This window comes from Elephas maximus, chromosome 8 (genome assembly GCF_024166365.1).
Source record: "Elephas maximus indicus isolate mEleMax1 chromosome 8, mEleMax1 primary haplotype, whole genome shotgun sequence".
Classification (NCBI taxonomy): Eukaryota; Metazoa; Chordata; class Mammalia; order Proboscidea; family Elephantidae; genus Elephas; species Elephas maximus.
In genome coordinates, this window is record NC_064826.1 from 78,719,116 (window position 1) to 78,739,542 (window position 20,427).

Genomic DNA, 20,427 nt, shown 5'->3' on the forward strand with positions numbered 1-20,427 from the left:
TACCCCGGGTTCCCCATGTCTATTTGTCCAGTTTTCCTGTCCCTTCCTGCCTTCTCAACTTGCTTTTGGACAGGAGTTGCCCATTTGGTCTCGTATATTTGACTGAAGTAACAGGTACATTCCTCACATGTGTTATTGTTTGTTTTATAAGCCTGTCTAATCTTTGTCTGAAAAGTGGGCTTTAGGAGTAGTTTCAGTTCTGAGTTGGCAGAGTGTCAGGGGCTGTAGTCTAAGAGACTTCTCCAGTCTCTGTCAGAGCAGTAAGTCTGGTCCTTTTTTTGTGAATTTGAATTTTGTTCTGTATTTTTCTCCCACTCTGTCCAGGACTCCCTGTTGTGATCTGGGTTAGAGCAGCTGTTGCTGTTAGGCAGGCACCATTTAGTTTTTCGGTGCTCAGGCTGGTGGAAGCTCTGGTTCATGTGGTCCTTTAGTCCTCTGGGTTAATATTTTCTTTGTTGTTTGGTTTTCTTCATTCTCCTTTGTTCCGGATGGGATGGGATCAGTAGATGTATCTTAGATCGCCACTCACAAGCTTTTAAGACCCCAGAAGCTACTTACCAAAATAGGATATAGGGCATTTTCTTTATGAACTTTGTCATGCCAATTGACCTAGATGGCCCCCAAAACTAAATTTCAAAGCTTTTTAAATAAACCATTTGTTATTTATATCAGAGAAAATAATAATAAAACCTAGCATTTGTTGAGTGAACAGACAGCCCTATGGAGTATCAGCTGCCATCAAGCCGATTCCAACTTAACTACCATTAATTGACAAATTAAACAGATAAGAAAACTAATGATTAGAAAGTCAGTAATCTTTCCAAGTCAAAATACTCAGAAGTGACAAAACTTAGATTCAAAACCAAATAATCTGACACTACCATCATTGTTAACCAAAACCATACAATCTTTGTCAGAAATAAGGAATATTCAATTTCTGATTAGAAAATAGAGGATTGACAGATAGATGATTAACAGCCTGAGACCCAGTACAAAGATAATCTCACTAACTTTGGTAGTCCTGTATATTTCACATTAGTGTCTATTAATTGACTGAATATTCTAAGTTACCAGACACCATAACTTCTAAAGCTTTTTGGTTCATAAAATACGTTTTTAATAAATTATAAAATAACTTACACCTAATTTATTTTTCTAAAACCTTTATGTAGCCAACACACACTACTTGTGGAGTATTTTAGTTTCTTTTTCTATACCTTTATTGTTTTCCACCCTTCAAGTTGTCCCCAACCTCCCTCTAGCCCATCTCCTATTATTCTCCCGATTTTCTACCAACAAAAAAAAAACCAAACCCACTGCCGTGGAGTTAATTCCAGCTCACGGCAACGCTATAAGACAGAGTAGAACTGCCCAATAATTTCCAAGGAATGCCTGAGTGGATTTGAACTGTTGACCTCTTGATTAGCAGCCGTAGCACTTAACCACTACGTCACCAGGGTTTCCGATTTTCTACCGGGATTAGACTATTGCAACCGCTTAAGTGTTGGTAGGTACTCCCAGTATCCCAGTGCCGTCGAGTCAATTCCGACTCATAGGTAGGTACTACTCAAGGGAAAGCATAAGATGTTAGCAATTAACATCAGATGTAAAAGTACCCAATCACATTAATGGTTGCAGACTGATTAAACACGAAGAGTGTTTTTCACCTGAGAAAAATTCTAAGAAAAAAGGCTATCTCAAATTCAGGAAGAAAAATCAAGAAAACGTTGCTAAGTACAATATTATGGCGTGAAGAAACACTGGACAATAAAAAAAAAAAAAAGTGTTTTTCACCTGAGAAAAATTCTAAGAAAAAAGGCTATCTCAAATTCAGGAAGAGAAATCAAGAAAAAGTTGCTAAGTACAATATCATGGCTTGAAGAGACACTGGATAATATATAATAGCATATCTCAAAGTCAGACCATTATTTCTCAAAATTTATGTAATAGCTGAAAGGAGGTGAGTTTTTATTTCATAGTAACTCTTCCACTAAAACTGTCCAACTTCAATCAGTTTTATAATTTCCAAGCCTCAAATGATGATGAAACCAAAAGCTATTCTCCACATGCATGTTGTCATACGAGTTCAGCCTGAAAATAAAAGAACTCACAACACAAAGAATCACACACTCTCTCTTGAGTTAAACCACAGCCAGGCTAAAAATAGCTCCAGGGTTTCAGAAGCAAAACCAACTCAGATTTAAACTGGGTAACATCCAAGGACTCTACAACGAAGCAGGGCTAAGGTCAAGGGCAAAGCTGGATTCACCTTAGAGGTTTCACTGATGAGTCAATAAAAAGGTACCTCAGGGAAACTGGAGGAAACAGCGAAATTGGAGGAAACAGTTTAATGAATCGACCTCTGAGTTACTCCAATTGATATATATGACAGTGTGATACTAATTCAAAAGTATATTACAAAGATCATTAAACCACAAAGTTCCCTGAAAAAAATTCTTAACAGTTTAACACAGGAGAATTAATGAACTTTTTTGATACATGTTTTTTAACTTCTGAATACACAATGGAATTATCAAACAGTGAGGTGATTTATCAGTACTCTGCCTCCAACAGTGAGTGACACTGAGGCATTTTAGTCAAGAGATTGTAGTAGTTAGTGGCCCTCCGTGAAAACGTACACTCCAAATTTCCAACTTTCTGAAATCCATCATCAAATTCTTACTCATACTTGCAAACTTTCAAGGTAGCATTAGAAGTCATATCAACTGTGAAACACAAAGTGTCGTGAAAATCAGCACTATTCTACTATCATAAAGGCTTCTTTATCTACTTCAGGAATACAAATTTCAAATGGTACTCATATGAAATTATACTAAAAATCAAGTAGAAAGAGATACCAAGGTAAAATCCAAATAGTTTTTTGCATATATAATTGGCTATGTCAAAACAACGTCAATCTAATCAGATTTTTCCCTGTGGGAAAAACTAAGACAGAATTACATTCTAAGTAACAGTCTTTGGTGTTCACTCTTTTTGTTTTTCCCTGAATTGATCCCAAACACAATATTCAATCACAGTGTCTTTATTATGATAGTTTAAATTCATCATAGACAATTTTATCTTAGCAATTTTTCACTTTTACCTGAATTTTACTGGAACATTCAACATGCATTCAACAGATATTTACTGAGGCCTGTTAAGTGTCAGGCTCTGTTCTAGGCACTGGGAATATAGCTATGAGCTCCATACTCAGGGATTTACATTCTGGTAAAAAAAAGAATGTATAAAAAGCATATAAATATATAATATGTGAGACTGCGGACGATTATTTTCATCAGAGTAATAGAATTCGGCTGGATCTTTTGTTAAAATTTGATAGGCCTCTCTAAGGAGACTTAAGAGCCTTTTCAGAAAAAAACAAATTCACAGACTTTTTTTTTTTGCTTCTCTATTTTCTCATTTTTTTTCACTTCTCACTGTGAATTATCTTAAGCAAATACACACCTCAAAGATGGGTTGGCCCCTCAGTTACAAGCAGCTCATTTTAAAGCTGCCATCTCATCCAAACTAGTAGTTTCACCTGAAGTTGTAAAGCTATCCAAGACACTTACGTTTTAATTACATTCTCCAAACTTCTCTTCCTCTTAATTTTTCATCCTTTAATCTCTCCCTGTTATTTGTTTTATTCTGACAAAAGGTCTCAAGGCTGAATGATGGCGCAGAGATAAATTTAGCCCTGCAAGTTGTATTTCTGAAGGCAGCTTTCTGATCTGACTCACCACACAGCACCGGAACTTAGCATGTGTCTAACACACAATACCACCATCTGTCAGCTTGTCACACTGTGCTGTAGTGGCCTGTGTGTTGCTCTGATGCTAGAAGCTATGCCACCAGTATTTCAAATACCAGCAGAGTCACCAATAGTGGACGGGTTTCAGCAAAGCTTACAAACTAAGACAGACTAGGAAGAAAGGCCTGGTGATCTACTTCTGAAAATGAGCCAACGAAAACCCTATGGGTCACAACAGAACATGGTCCAGTATAGTGATAGAAGATAAGCCCCTTCGGATGGAAGGCATTTAAAATACACAGCAGCCAGAGCAATGGACTTGAGCATACCAAAATCATGAAGATGGCACAGAACTGGGCAACGTTTCGTTCTGTTACAGATGGGGTCACCATGAGTAGGAGCTGACTCAGTAGCAACTAACAATACACCGTAGGCAGTATTCATATTTAGTGAACAAATTAATCCACAAAATCAATCTCCAGTATAAACTGTAACCACTGCCTTATAAATATTATCCTAAACAATAGCTTTTCCTTTTAAGAGTTGCTTTAAGAATTTACTAGGGTTGATTAAAAATAGGATTTCTTTTCCCACAAGTATTTCAGAATATGCACACACAAATTACTAACTCTCAAATCAGCCACCTTTTTCAAAACATTTTATGGAACTTTCCTTTCAGAAATTCCTAGGAATCAGTTAAGCAGCCACACAAGAAACTACCATCATTACTAATTTGCAAGACATGCCCTCAGCCTTTTTTTTCCTTCCTTCCTTCCTCCCTCCCTCCCTCCCTTCTTTCTTTCACTTCTTTTAGTCTATTCCCTGCCTCACTGCAACTGCGCCAATGGCCAGGGGACACCACCCCACCTGCTGAGATGTTACTGAGCAGTAGAGCCAGGTGGAGCCTAGGACTTGAATTTGTATTAAGGCAAACCATATTTAAAAAAAAAAAAAAACTGATGTTATTAACTACTTATATTTGCACAATGATCGACAGTTTAAAAAGAATTATACCCTCCATTACCTTATTTGATCTTCACAACAATGTGAGAGCAGCCAGAAGGTGCTATTATTAAGGCAATTTTACACGAAAGGAAACTAAAACTTGGCAAGTTCAAACAACTTCTCCAAGGTCACAGCATAAACAATTGGTTAAATTGGGACTCATCCATTATAATCAGCTTGGCATATAGGTTACTGTAATAAGGTATAATTTGTTGATAGATATAGTAGTATGCATCACCATAATGAAAGTCTATGTTCACTCGATTTCAATCACTTTTTAAATGTTAAAAGGAAGTTTAAGAGCTGTCAACTTCCTTTCATTCAAAGTTCCCTCTCTGGCAACTACTAAAGGCATTGTATTATCAAAATTAAGCTTGATTCTGAAATAGCTTCTAGATTCTAGATTACCCTCATTTGAACAGACATTTGGTGTTCTGTGAAACTACAAAATTCCAAAGCACAAATTAAAAAGCCATACCCTGAGAACCTCAGGAAAAGCTGTAAAGTCACTTGGCTTTGCCACCAAATGGCTAGTTCATGGCTAGCATCGGAAACTCTTCCCCATGATAGAATTTCTTTTCTTTCCCTTCCAGGAGCTCTCGTACCTCTTTTTCCATGATTGCTCAGCTAACAGCCTGGTTGATTTCACCTAAATTAATCTCTCTATTTCAAACATTCTCTCATACTCTTTTCTTCTCCCTTTATTCCACAGTTAAACCATTAAAAAAAAAAAAAAAAAAAATCCATTGCCATAGAGTAGATTCAACTCAGAGCAAACCTGTAGGACAGAGTAGAAGTGCCCCATGGGGTTTGCAAGGCTGTAAATCTTTACACAAGCCGGCTGCCACGTCTTTTTCCTGCTGAACGGCTCTTGGGTTCGAACTGCCAACCTTCTGATTAGCAGTGAGAGCTTAATCACTGTACCACCAGGGCTTCTAGTTAATTAAATTATAAATGGCACTAATTATAAGTAAGTGTAAGACTATGTCTAACAATATGATTAAACTATAAAAAGCACCCTTTATAATCTGCAAAAATCTATATACATGTTTGTAGTTACTACATTGAATGAAAAGTCATACATTCTGTAGTGGCCCTAGGATGCGCTAACTGACACCTTAAACCTCCAAATCTGTAAGTTTCTTACTTCCTTCTCCTACTCCCACTCCTAAAATTAATATAATCTTATTATTTTGTAGCAAATAATGTTGCAAACACTTTTCATTATAAATATATACCACATTAAGCTGGCTAGAAACTATCCTTTATCAATTTCAATGGAAAATTGGTCAACAAACTTTGGAACAATTCACCTGAAAGCTAGAGTCATATATATGTATTGGTATCTCCCTACCTAAGGCTCTAAAGGATAGTTGTCAAAGTCTAAAAACTATGTTTTAATATTTGAAAATGCCTAATGGAAGACATATATTTATCTGATATAAAGTTGTAGGGCTTAACTAAAATATCACATGTATTTGCTTTTGTTTGCAATTCTATCAACTAGATACAGTGACATTAGCTAGCTGGCTGCTGATCAGAAGGACAGAAGGACAGGTACACATGTGTGCTGGATTAGTAAAACACAGTGAAAATAATTACTTAATAAATATAATTTATGTATAAGCTCTCTGAAAAAAACTGGAATCAATGGAAATAAACAATACAAAGGCCATTTAAAATTTCTGAAAAAAGACTGGGAATATTCAGCTGGACTTGTGAAAAAATGCTAAACAATGCTATATGTAGAGTGGCATGCCAGACTCATTCTAGACAGTGGGATCCTTCTACTCCTTATAGGATTCCTCTTAACACCCTTTAAAAAGCAATGAATCTATGGTTCTTGATCTGATTAGTAGCCACTGCAATGTCAATAATTAATAATTAAAGAAATAGCTTATACAGTTTAAAGATAAAGCTTTCTCAAGCATATTTTCACTACACACTAATCAACAATATTATTAGTTTTTACTAAGCACTTACTACGTGCAAGACTGTGCAAGTCTTGCACGTAGTAAGTACTTAGTAAAAAATCTTTTTAAAAAGAACCCTGGAAGCCCTCAAGACTCTTCCCTGAAGCACAACTCAGACTCTTCCCTGAAGCACAACTCAGACTCTTCCCTGAAGCACAACTAGTCACTACATCTCAGGATTTCCCAAAGTACAGTGAAAGAAACTCTAGTCTTCTGAATACCAAAAAATAAATAAATAAGACTCCATGGTTAAGTAACTCTGCAATATGCAACAAATTCTATCACCCTCTTCAAGAAAGTCCACCAAAGAAATGTATCTAATTTCCTTTTCTTCCAAATTTATTTGACCAACAAAACCTTCTACTCTTTTAACAACTATTAACATACCAAAAACCAAACCAACCCCAGTGCCCTCGACTCATAGCGACCCTATAGATAGAGCAGAACTGCCCCACAGAGTTTCCAAGGAGCGCCTGGCAGATGTGAACTGCCGACCCTTTGGTTAGCAGCTGTAGCACTTAAGCACTATGCCACCAGGGTTTCCAACTATTAACAGAGCACTTCTAAAAGGGCTGCAGCTGATGCCTTTTGCTCCATCTGTATCTTATGTGTCAACCTCAAAATCAAGCATCAATGTTAATACATAAAATCACAGATGAGCTATTTTTATTTAAAATTTACTTAATGCCTCACATCTACACACAATCCAAATAAGTAACAAGCTCAAATAACTACAATTTTTATTCACTATTTTTAAAAGCACAAGACAAGTGACAACAGACTGATAATTAGTTTTTATTCAAAAAAAAAAAAACAACCTCCAGAGTATGCCACTGCACTGGAAGAAATTCAACACAGTTTCCTACATCTTCTATACTTTCAGTTCTCTGTAACAATAAATGCTCAAAATGACAATCCTTTTGAAACATCGAGAAAAGTTTAAAGTGTTTGGTGAAGATTTATTGATAAATATTTCCTTATATTCTAATGTGAAAATTCAGTCATTGAAATGAACTTTTATGTTAACAAACATCCCATCCCCCAACTAATTCTGCTATATGGAAGTTTACTGTTATTTTTAAAAGGGATGGGATGAATATTAAATAATTTTCAGGTATACTATGAAAAACTTTTTGCCAAATGTACTAGGAGTAATTTTAAGAGTAGTAAGTCCTAACGGGCAAAGACAGTAGAAGGGGGGAAAAAATTTAACTGGGTGTTAAAAAAAAAATCTCTCACCAATGATAGCCCGGACAGGAAATACAACAGAGAGTCCTGGACAGAGCAGGAGAAAAATGTAGGACAGGACTCAAATTCATATAAAAAGACCAGACTTAATGGTCTGACAGAGAATGGTGGAACCCTGGATGAACTGTTAAACCAATCCAGAATTGAAACCATCCCCAAAGCCCACACTTCAGACAAATATTAGGCAGGACTGTAAAACAAAAAATAATATACATGAGGAGTGTGCTTGTTAATTCAATCAGATATACGAGACCAAATGGGCAGCTCCTGTCCAAAAGCAGGATGAGACGGCAGGAAGGGACAGGGACTGATCAAAGGGACACAGCAAACCTGGGGTAGAAAGGGGGCGGGTGCTGTCACACTGTGGGGATTACAACTAAAAATAAAAACTCTCATTCCTCTATGGAAAATGCATAAGACACAATTTCATAGATATGGCTACCAACTCTTCTAAATAAGTCAGTTGTACTTAGAATAATGATACAAATCGAAGTCAAAAAGGTTGAGAACTATAAAACTCTTTATTTAAAAAAAAAAATGGAAAAACTAAATGGGTTGTACTTTTCGATTCACGCTAGTCTATCATATGTCACAGGTTTCAAAGTTCACTGTACATACTAGTTTGCTCAACTGAGTAATTTTCCCTTTTTGCTTAATAAAGCCCTTAATTGATCACTTGTGTGGCTTCTCATTTATGAAAAGGTTCCAATTAAAGGTCTATTCTGACAAAATGCAAAACTGAGAAGCTTTATATGTTTATCCTTACACTTATCATTATGCATCTATGTACTTAGTTTTAAAAAAAAGTAACTAAAAGTATCAATTACCAAAAAAATAATGATGCATTCAGACATTTAGTACTGAGCCACAAAAAGGATACATAATTTGGAATAAAAGAAGCTGGATATGATTCCTTGCCCCATAGCTTGTTATAGGATTTTTAGCAAGCTACTTTAACTCTCTCAGCCTCAGTCTTCTCATTGGGCTAATGGGAATAATATCACCTACCTCAGTGCTGAGATCTAAAGGAACCAATCACATAGTACAGATTCACCAAACACTTTCTGAGCAAAGCAAATGCTTACTAAACATAACTAATGTAAAGAACAGGAGAATCTTCACATCACAGCTCATTATTATACACTTTGAGACCTAAAAAAAATTAAGTCACATCCCCTAAAACCTGCTGTAAGTTAGCAGTGAAACAACAATAAAAACAAGTTCCACATACTAATTTTTTTCGGAACCAATATTGAGTAAATTTTACAACAAAGTATTTCAAAATAAAACTACTGCTGAGCCTGTTTAATAAAAAAAGCAAAGGAAGGCAAAAAGCCTTTCTCAAGTAATTATAATTTTCAGTTCACTACAAACTAGATAAGGAAGTAGGATGTTTTAAAATCTACCAAGAGAACTGAAAACTACCCATGCAGAAGCAACTGAGTAGCATGGTCAGAGGTATATACTCAGTGTCTGGAGATTTGATTCTTGTTTCAACTCTATCACTTTATTTGACCTTACACAAGTCTCTGGGCTTCAGTTTCCTAATCTATTAAATAACTACTAAAAATCATAGATGAGATCCAAGTAAATTTAATCTGGGTCTTACTTTGGAGATGCAATGCAGTATAGTGGTTAAAAGAATGGGATGAGTAGCAATGCCTGAGGTCAGAACCCTGGCTCTGCCACTTAAAAACAGTGCACTGTACACACAGGAGGGGAAGCCTTGGTGGTACAGTGGTCAAAGCGCTCAGTTGCTAACTGAAAGGTCAGCAGTTCGAGCTCACCAGCTGCACCGCAGAAGAAAGATGTGGCAGTCCTCTTCTGTAAAGATTTACAGCCTTGGAAACTTTATAGGGCAGTTCTATGCTGTCCTACACTGTCGCTATGAGTCGGAATCCACTCGATGGCGGGGGGTTTGAGTTTTTTGCTACAATAACCAAAAACCCATTGCCACAGAGTCAATTCCAACTCACAGTGACCCTACAGGACAGAGCAGGACTGCCCCATAGGGTTTCCAAGGAGCACCTGGTAGATTCGAACTGCTGACCTTTTGGTAACCAGCCGTAACTCTTAACCCCTGCGCCACCAGGATTTCCTTCATTATCAATACCCGTAACAAAATATAGGATTTTATTACAGATCTATAGATAGTAACAAGGTAATTAAATAATTCATGAACAACTTTAAGCCAATGAATTTGAAAGAAAAAGATGAAACGGAGAAATTCATAGAGAAACTTACTAAAACTGAAAGAGAGAATATAGAAATTTGAACAGTCCTATCAGCAAAGTGGTTAAAATGTTTGGCTGCTAAGCAAAAGGTCAGTGGTTAGAACCCACCAGCCGCTCCATGGGCGAAAGATGTGGCAGTCTGCTTTCGTAAAGATTTATAGACTTGAAAACCTATGGGGCAGTTCTACTGTCCCATAGGTTTGCCATGAGTCGGAATCGACTTCACAACAGTGGGTATGTCTATTAAATTAATGTGAAACCTTCCAAAAAGGAAGTCATCAGGCCCAGATGGCTACATAAGCGAAGTCTTCCAAAAATTTAAGGAAAAAATTACTGTACAGACCTGTTTAAAGAACAGAAAAGGAAGGAAGACTATCCAACTTCTTTTACGAAGCCAGCATAATAGTGAAACCAAAACTTGATATTACTGAAAAAAAATAATTACATGCCAATCTCTCCCAAGGACATGGACAAAAACAAAAACATTTCAACTACTAGAAGGCTGAATTTACTGACAGATGAAAAGGGTAATACATCACAGCCAAGATGAGTTTCCTCCAGGGGTATAAGGTTAACTCAACATTGAATGACCAATCAGTGTAATTCACCACATTAGGAGGAAAAAGGTGAAAAATCATATGATCATCTCAATAGGTTCAGAAACGGATTTGATAAAATTCAACATCCACTCACGTAAAAATGCTTAGCAAATCAGGAATAGAAAAGCAAAAAAATCCTTAATTTGATAAAAAGTATCTACCAAAATACAGTTTATTTTTGTTGTTATTAGATGCTTTTAGCTGATTTTCAACTCATAGCGACCCTATTTGACAGTAGAACAGCTCCACAGGTTTTTTTTGGCTGTAATCTTTACAGCAGCAGATCAACACGTCTTTTTCCTGCTGAAGGGCTAGTAGATTCGACCTGCCAACCTTTCAGTTAGCAGGTGATCGCTTAATTGTGCCACCACCCACTGCCGTAGGGTCGATTCCGACTCATAGCGACCCTATACCCAAAAAACCCAACCGTAGGCTCCGAAAATTATGAAATATTTAATGCTTTTTGCCCGAAATCCCCTGGAGTAGAAGTAGTGATAAAACACTGAGCTGTGCATTTGTGTTTTGTGTGCTTTTCTACATGTGTGGGACATTTGACAATAAAAAAAAAAAAAAAAGCTATGTGTTGGAATTGACTTGATGACAATCAATTTAGTTTTTGTTTGTTTAAGACAAATTTATTCAAAAGATCATCTCATAAAATATTACACATTAGAAACACCAAAGAAAACTTATTATAAGGCTAATTATTCCCACCAAAATATCACACTGAAGGTAAAAATAGAACTTCTGCTACCTTTTTTTTTTAATCTACTACTGCTAATGAGAACAGCTTACGATACATCATATATTTCCTATCAAGACAAATAATCTCCGGAAATGAAAAACGTGTAGAATTTAGAAATGTGCCGTGAATTTCGAACTACTAGAAATAAGTAGTTTGCTTAAGGAGTAGTTTGTTTCTGAAGCAGATGCTTCGGCAGTTAAAATCAACCAATAAATATTTACCAGACACACCACCTGTGCCCAAGCTCTGTGCATAGGTTGTGAGATACAAACACCAAAGTATGAAGTGCCTCAGCGTTCACTATCAAGTTGGGAAGGCAAGTCTTTCATCGTCACTTTTTCACACTACAAATATTGGTATTTCCTTATTGGTCCAAGTGGAATTTCTTCCAGTGCCCATAAATTCATTTCGGCTGTCGAAGACGGCCAAACCAGGCCAACAGCTGACATCAGAATCCTCACGATACTTCAGCTGAACAACTTCTAAGAAGAGATTTCATCAAATGCACAAGCTTTCAGAAGTTATCGTTAACGACGCCTTCACCTGTGTATACCACTACACGTAACTGTATTAACGAGGGTGAAGTACCTAGTTGCACCAATTTATTTCTTCCCCTTAAAGTATTGCTAAAACCCAGACTAGTAAAGACAAACTCTACTTCTTCAAAAAGTCTGCTTTTGCAATGGACCCTAGGTACCAGAAAAGGGAAACTGATTGGTTAGCCATAGCTGCCCTACTTCCATTTCAGGTCCAAAGAAAAAACTATTCCACGGAGTATAGCAAGGAGGCCATACGCCAATCAAGAGGGTGGATGCCATAGTGAACTTTTTGATCGCCACAATTTAGGCGAAAGGTGACCGGATGGGGGTGCGGGGGAGGGGCGATATAACTGGGTCATCCAAGCTGGCTTGAGGAAAAAGAAGGTGCACTTCACGAGCAGTGGAAGTCGAGGGTGGGAAGGAAACCAGTCTGGCCGCGCGACAAACCCAGGATGATAACCGAGCTCGGAGGCGGAGGGCCCTGGAGGCCGGGACCCGAGAGGGAATCCTCGGGCAAATTGTAAGGGAACAGTAACCAGCAGGAAGGACGACACACAAACGGTGCCATAAAGCAGCGTGTAAGAGGACACCAAGGAGGGAGCAAGGAGTTACGAGGTAGCAATAGCAGGAGAGACCACTGCCAGGGGCGACAGGCAAGTGCCAACTGCGAAAGGCGAGGCACAAGCAGCCGGAGGCGGTGGGACTCTGTTGAGTCAGCACAGCTCCTGCTTAGGGGGCACTTGTAGGATCCCCGTTGCTTCTCAGGCCCCAGGGCCGGCTGCGTAGGGTCAGACCCGCCGGAGGAAGAGGTGATGCTCTTTGATGGGCGGGCTGGCGCCAACCCCTTCCCCTCTCCCATTTCACAGGTAAACACTGGCCATCGTCACCGCTTACCTCTGTTAACATTATTACATCCCGGGGAAGTGAGCTCCTCCCTAGCCTCGCCTCATGGCAACAGCCGTAGCAGCAGCGAAAACTGCCCGGGCCGCCGCCAACGGCGGCAAATACTCCTTCAGTCCTTTCCCCGGCAGCGGCTTTACTGGGCTTCGCTGGCTTCCCCACGGCCCGACTGCTTGCGACGGACGCGCCGCCATCTTGGAAGAGCGACGCCCGCGTCCCCCCGCGACGTGCGCTCCCATTGGCGGGCGCAGGAGCCACCGGCGTCTCGTGACCGTCTCCATGGCGCCGGCGCGCGGAGAGGCAGAGGCGGGCTTGCTCTTTGGTCGCCGGGGCGAGGCCCACGGCCCTAGGCACCCAGGTGGTCCAGGGACCACTGAGAGCGGAGCAAGGGCTCTGCCCCAGGGCTGCACGTGGGGTCCGAGAGCCGGTGCGCGCGTCCGTTGGGGCCGCTCGTCCACTTCCTCACGCCGAGATCTGCCGGCCGTGGGACTGGGCGAGACCGACAGAGGCTGAGCCTTTGACCGATGGCGCTGCAGACCTCCCGTACCCCGAGGATAGGGCCACACATCTTCAGTAGAGAAACTTTCTCTTAGCGTTTTCCTGCCTCTCAGCGACCGAAAAGGACGTGAGGTGTCTGCCTTCCTCCACGGCCTGGGACTTAAGTGTGATCTGAAACTGCTCCCCGAAGTTCCTCTCTCCTTCTAAACTTTGCCCGAAACTTTCCTTTGTCCCTACCAATCCACACTGAGTTCTCTATTATGAGGTGCGATAGGTTTTAGATGCGGTACGGGCATATCGGCTTTGCCACGGTACTAGCAGAGTTAGGGCTGTCACTTTTCCTCGGTTAACCAGCACATACATAACAAGGAGGGCTTAGTTTTGCTTCTTGTAAGAGACCTTTAGAAACTTAAACTCGTTTTTTCTTTTGAAATGCTGTCTCTAGGACTTTACAAGCTTCCTTATCTTTATACAATGCGTCTGTGTTTCACAGTGATGAAATTTCAACAGCTATCATTGTGGCAATTTAAACGGAACTCAGCGTGCATGGAAGCCCGGGACTGATTCCCCTGCGTGGGTTACAATATGCGGAATTAGAGGCGGTCAGTTCTTCCCCATAAATTGTAATGGAAGTGGTTTACCTTAACCTAACCCACCCACTGCCGTTGAGTTGATTCCGACTCATAGCAACCCTATAGGACAGAGTACAACTGCCCCATAGAGTTTCCAGGGAGCGCGTGGCGGATTGGAACTGCAGACCTCTTGGTTAGCAGCCGTAGCACTTAACCACAACACCACTAGGGTTTCCAGTTTACATGAAGGTGCTGTCAAAATGGGTTATCCTGTTTTACGTTAAAATCTGCAATTGCGAAGGAAATTGAAGAGTAAATTTTCAGATTGTACTTAGCAAAACCCTTCCATTACGTTTTTACAAGGGTTACAGAGGCATTTGGGGAAACTGAAGACAGAAATAGTTCTTACATCTTTACTAGAGTGCCTCCCCGCCACTTTACTTCACCGGTGGGCGGGGGGGATGGTTCGCTTAAGCGGTCACACAGAAATTCAAGAAAAACCCTGATTTTGCTTGATTCAGCTAATTGAGGCAAAATTATTTTTGTTGCTGTTGTTTTAATCTACATCTTGTACGTAATTCCCACAAGTTTCCACTTTGCTAGGCCAGCGAAATTCTGACCTTTGTGTAACGTAATAAAATGTGTTGCTGGTATTGACAGACTAAGCCATGAATAGGTAATAAGATTGGAAAATACTATCTAGACCAAGACATTAAGGGAAACTTTTTAAGACATTAGAGACAATGAAGAACCTGGAAGAGGATACTGTTCCAACCTGTAAATAAACAGGAGTTTCATTAATATTTAAGATATCAGCTAGTGAATTAAAACTGTACTTTAGGTGTCTGGACTCTGTATTCAATTTTCTTTTTCTCGTATTTTTCTCTTTGCAGAAGCAAGGCATTTTCACTTCACTTTAAAGGTGGTTAAATTAGGTGTCTACTACCCGTTTGTCAGTTTTTGGTACTGTGGTGTCTTCAGTGTTGCTGTGAAGCTGACAGCTATGCTGCTGGTATTTCAAATGCCAGCAGGGTTACCCATGGTGGACAAGTTTCAGCAAAGTTTCCAGACTAAGATTAGGAAGAAATGTCTGGCAATTTACTTCCAAATATAAGCCAACAAGAACTCTCTGGATCACAATAGAGTATTGTCTCCTATAGTGCTGGAAGATGAGCCCTGTAGGTTAAAAGACACTTGAAATACACAGTTGCAACAACAGACTCGAACGTACCAGTGATCGTGAAGATGGCATGGCGCAGGACTAGACATTTCTTTCTGTTTTACATGGGGTCACAATGAGTAAGAGCTGACTCAACAGGAACTAACAAGTTAAGCATAGGCACAATTTGAGGTTTGTACCAACCTGATAAGACAGGGATATGCCTTTAACATTCATAAGTTTAAAGACTTAGAAGCAAGTCACACTCATTAGCTGCTCCAATGGTTTCTCAGTTCCTTCAGCCAGAGCCTTGCTGTGACCTAAAATTACTGTATTAATTGGCCTCCTGAGTCCCATCCCACCCTCCCACTCTCTGACCTCGTTTATATCAAACACTCTGTTCTGCCTACGCTGGCCTCCTCTCTGATCCTGTGACACCAAGGCATGCTCTAACCCTGGGGCCTTTGCACTGACTGCTCTATCTACCTGCATGGCTAGATCTTTCACTTCTGTGCCATCTTTGCTCAAACGTCACCTTTTTCAATAAAGCCTACTCAGACCATCCCATTTAAAATGTTGCCCTTCTCCCAGCATCCTACCTTTCCTTGCTTTGGTTTCTTCATAGCACTTAACGTCTTCTATCATAACTACTTCTTATTTTTCTTCCTTATTATCTGCCTGTCCTCCACTAGAATGTAAGCCCCACAAGGTCAGGGTTTTTTCTGTTTTGTTTTAAGATGTTTCCTCAGTATCTAGAAAACCAGAATGGTGCTTGGCATAGGTTGTTCTGTTGTGTGTCCTGGAGTCAGTTCTGACTCATCGCAACTGTATGGAACAGAGTAGGACTGCCCATAGGATTTCCTAGGCTGTAAGTCTTTAAGCGAGCAGATCACCAGGTCTTTTCTCCCACAAAGTCGCTGACGGGTTCGAACTGCTGACTTTTCAGTTAACAACCGAATGCTTAACCATTGGGCCACCAGGGCTCCTTGCATGGCACATAGTAGACACTTAATAAAAAGTTTTTGGATGAATTAGTGAATTAATAAATGTATCATTTCTGCCAAAAAGACCCCAAGAAGAAAAGGCTCATTTTAAACTGTTTAAAAACAAAATCCTTTGTGTTAGAACATTGTTTTAAAAAGTTGTGTCTCTCATTTTGCCATTATGGGGACACTACTGCCACTAAAATGCTAGATAATTTACGGCAGAATTATGAGCTATGCCTTCCCCTTCACATTATAGCACTGCTGTTATTTTCAAAGGAAGTAATAGGATGGGAGGGGGAAGTAAGGATAAAATACGTTGAAAACAAAATTTCTCAGACAAATCTTGAGCATGAGTCGAAGTCAGTTTGCTAGCAAAGGAAGCAGCGAAGTTAAAAAGGTGTGCCATTTCAGAGTGTTACGCAAATTGAAGCGTTGTATAGTTGGGAAAGAAAATGCTTACAGAGGCAGCTAGCTAAAAAAAAAAAGGAAAGCACCTACTTTGGTACAGATTACGGGTGTGACTCCATGTGGTCTTAAAAACAGCATATTCATATTACTCGTTATAGAGGAAACCTGAACAGGATGATCTGAGATGCTGGGTTCTTTGACTGTCATTGAGAAATTCAAAACAAAACAATCTATCTTAAGAAGCGCATGATAAGAATACATCTGTGACTGTTATTGGAAAAAGTTTGGTTCCCCAAGAGCATTGTCTACGCTCTGATTCGCACAGGAAAGGATGACATAGAGGTCAGAGGCAGAAATAAATGTATGGTGCTTTTTAATAGGCCACTGCCAGTGACTTCTAAACTTCTACATGAAGATTCACAATGTCCTGTTTGCTCATTTTTTAATTTTGAAATCAGATAAATATGAGTTGTCACAAATTAGCTATAATTCCGTTTGAGATTCTGGAAAAGTATGGTATCAACCTCCCAAGCAAACTGCCCATCTATCAAACAGTTGTCAAATTTAATCTTTTGGTTTCTTAAACCATTTTATTAACTCCAGTTTCATAATAATGCAGTCGGAATTGACTCAACAGCAATGGTTTTGTTTTGTTTGGATCAGTGTCACCTACTGAACACTAAACAGTACTGTATGTTCGTTAATAAGTCTTGTGTCAAAGACAGCAAATCTGTATTGAAATAATGCAGTGCCAAAAGACACATTCTAAGAACAAACAGCAGCAGGATATCCCAGTTATTTGTTAGGGCTTTAGTAGGACAGCAGTAAGCAGAAATCTCAGGGTATTTAAGAATGCTCTGAAGTCTAGCTTCAAATAGCCCAGCATGCGCTTTGTTCTTGCATGCACTTTTTTTTTTCTCCTCTCCACCCCTTGCAAGGCATTTTTGAGGAAATATTGAGCCAACTCAAGTCTAAGAGACAGAAGCAGAAATAATATTCAGGCTTTGCTATGCACGTGCAACCATAGCAAAATAATGTTCACAAGTCTCTTCAATAATAATAACGCCACAGAAATGTTAAGAGATAAATATAAAGGACCACCTTATGTAAATGTGTAGAGGTATTATTAGGTCAATGGCGCCCCAGTCAATTTAAAAAAAAAAAACCTATTTTCACACCACAAAAATTAGATTAAGAGCACTTTTCAAATGTTAAATTCTCGGTTGTGGATATTGGTTTTCAGCACCTATTATGGGCCAGGCACTATGAAAGGCATTATGCATATATTGTATTTAACATTTGAAATAGGCCATCATGTTGTTGTTAGTTGCCATTGAGTCAATTCCTACTCATGGCAACCTCATGTGTGCAGAGTAGAACTGTTCGATAGGGTTTTCAAGGCTGTGACTTTTCAGAAGCAGATCCCCAGGCCTATCTTCCAAGGCATCTCTGGATGGGTTCAAATCGCCAACTTTTCAAGCTCTTGTGGTGAAGAGTTTAACTGTTTGCGCAACCTGGAGACTCCTAGGCCATTATAATAGATCTTATTAACCCCAGAAGTCCTGGAAAGTTGAGTAACTTACCCAGGTCACCATCTGATTGCCAGGCCCATGTTCTGTCCCACTGTCCTCTATTAATCTGCTAGAGGCTTGGCATAGTCTCTCTATTATTAATCTGTTATTCCTCAGAAATAATGTTAACCCTTTGGTGATCCAATTATTTTCTGCCTTGAATTTTGTTGACACTATGTGTTTTCATTAATGGAAGCATGCTGAATCATTGAATATGCCTGAGTTTTTGGTAAGTAATATGGATTTTTCTTTTGCCACCTCTCACAAGCCTACCCTAAGTATTTAGTGGTACAAATGAAGTATCACTTATTATACCCCAGAGTCCAGACAGGGGTCTATTGGTACATATGTGTAACAAAATTTTTCAAACTTTCTATTTTTCTTGTCAAAAATACAGACAATTCATACCATATGCTGTATAAATAGTTATTTGTGGCACATGCCTGTTTCTTTGGTTTCAAACAATCATAAAGGCCCCTGCCTGGTGGCAGCATGCACTATCAATAGTATAGCAGCTTCCTAACAAATCCCAGAAGCTGAAAATTTCATGATTGCTGTATGTACTGCCAGGCACAAAAGGGATAAACCACAAGTCCCTAGATTTTCACATCCTTTCACCATTATTTATTCAATCTGTATGCTGAGCAAATAATCTGAGAAGCTGGAGTATATGAAGAATGGGGCATCGGGACTGGAGGAAGACTCATTAACAACCTTCCTTATTCAGATAACACAACCTTGCTTGCTGAAAGTGAAGAGGACTTGAAGCACTTACTGATGAAGATCAAAGACCACAGTCGTTCGTATGGATTACAACTCAACATAAAACAAAAACCCTCACAACTGGACGAATAAGCAATGCTATGATGAACGGAGAAAAGATTGAAGTTGTCAAGGATTTCATTTTACTTGGATCCACAATCAATGCTCATGGAAGCAGCAGTCAAGAAATGAAATGACATATTGCATTGGGCAGATCTGCTGCAAAAGACCTCTTTATTAAAAAGCAAAGGTGTCACTTTAAAGACTAAGGTGCTTCTGACCCAAGCCATAATGTTTTCAATTGCCTCATATGCATGCAAAAGCTGGACAATGAATAAGGAAGACCAAAGAAGAATTGATGCCTTTGAATTATGGTGTTGGCAAAGAATATTGAATTTACCATGGACTGCCAAAAGAATGAACAAATCTGTCTTGGAAAAAGTACAACCAGAATACTCCTTAGAAGCAAGGATGGCAAGACTACATCTCACATACTTTGGACATGTTATCAGTAGGGATCAGTCCCTGGAAAAGGACATCATGCTTGGCAGAGTACAGGGTCAGTGAAAAAGAGGAAGACCCTCAATGAGATGGATTGACACAGTGGCCACAACAATGGACTCAAGCATAACAATGATCGTGAGGATGGCGCTGGACCAGGCAGTGTTTTGTTCTGTTGTTCGTCGGGTCACTGTGAGTTGGAACCGACTCCACAGCACCTAACAACAGCAAAGTTGCTAGGTGCCAGGAGTTGGTTTCCACTCATAGTGACCTTATTGGGTAGAGTAGAACTGACCCATATCATTTCCAAGGAGCGGCTGGTGGATTCGAACCACCAACCTTTTGGTTGGCAGCCTTAGCTCTTAACTGCTGTGTCACCAGGGTTCCACAACAACATAAGTGATTTTAAAACTTTTGTAAAACTGAGCTTTATAAAACATGTTGTTTTGGTAAAAATGAGTTCATATGTCACACTTTAAGTGTAGTTTTTTTTTTTTTTTCCTTCAGCAGAATATGACAATGATTGACCTTTATACTTTTAAAACAAATGCATAAATTAAATTTGGTTCTTGCTTGTACTGGGAATTTAATCCTGAAAAGAAGATTTCAGCTATTGTTTTTTTAAACAGTCTTTATTTTTTAGATTTGCTGAAAAATTGAGATGATAATTCAGAGAGCTCCTATATACCTCCTACATTAGTATGATCATTTGTTACAATTAATGGGTTTTAGTTTTTTTTTAGTATAATTAATTAATATGGACACATTATTATTATTCACCTAATGTCCTTTTCTGTTCCAGAATCTCATCCATGACACCACATTACATTTAGTTGTCATGCCTCCTTATGTTCTTCTTGGCTGTGACAGTTTCTCAAAACTTCTGTTTTTGATGACCTTGACAGCTTTGAGGTATATTGGTCATGAATATTGTAATATGCCCCTCTGTTGGGATTTATCTGGTATTTTTCTCATT

General features: G+C 39.3%; 1 protein-coding gene across 2 annotated transcripts in view; it reads right to left on the reverse strand.

The window, feature by feature from the left end:
- Window positions 1-13,200, reverse strand: part of SNX13 (sorting nexin 13) — a 161,692-nt gene extending 148,492 nt beyond the window's left edge. For both annotated transcript variants that reach the window (XM_049893268.1, XM_049893267.1), the window contains exon 1: window positions 12,989-13,200. In XM_049893268.1, coding sequence (XP_049749225.1) covers window positions 12,989-13,000 — 12 coding nt within the window. In that variant the 5' untranslated portion in view covers window positions 13,001-13,200. The remainder of the gene's footprint in view (window positions 1-12,988) is intronic.
- Between the last annotated feature and the right edge of the window lie 7,227 nt (window positions 13,201-20,427).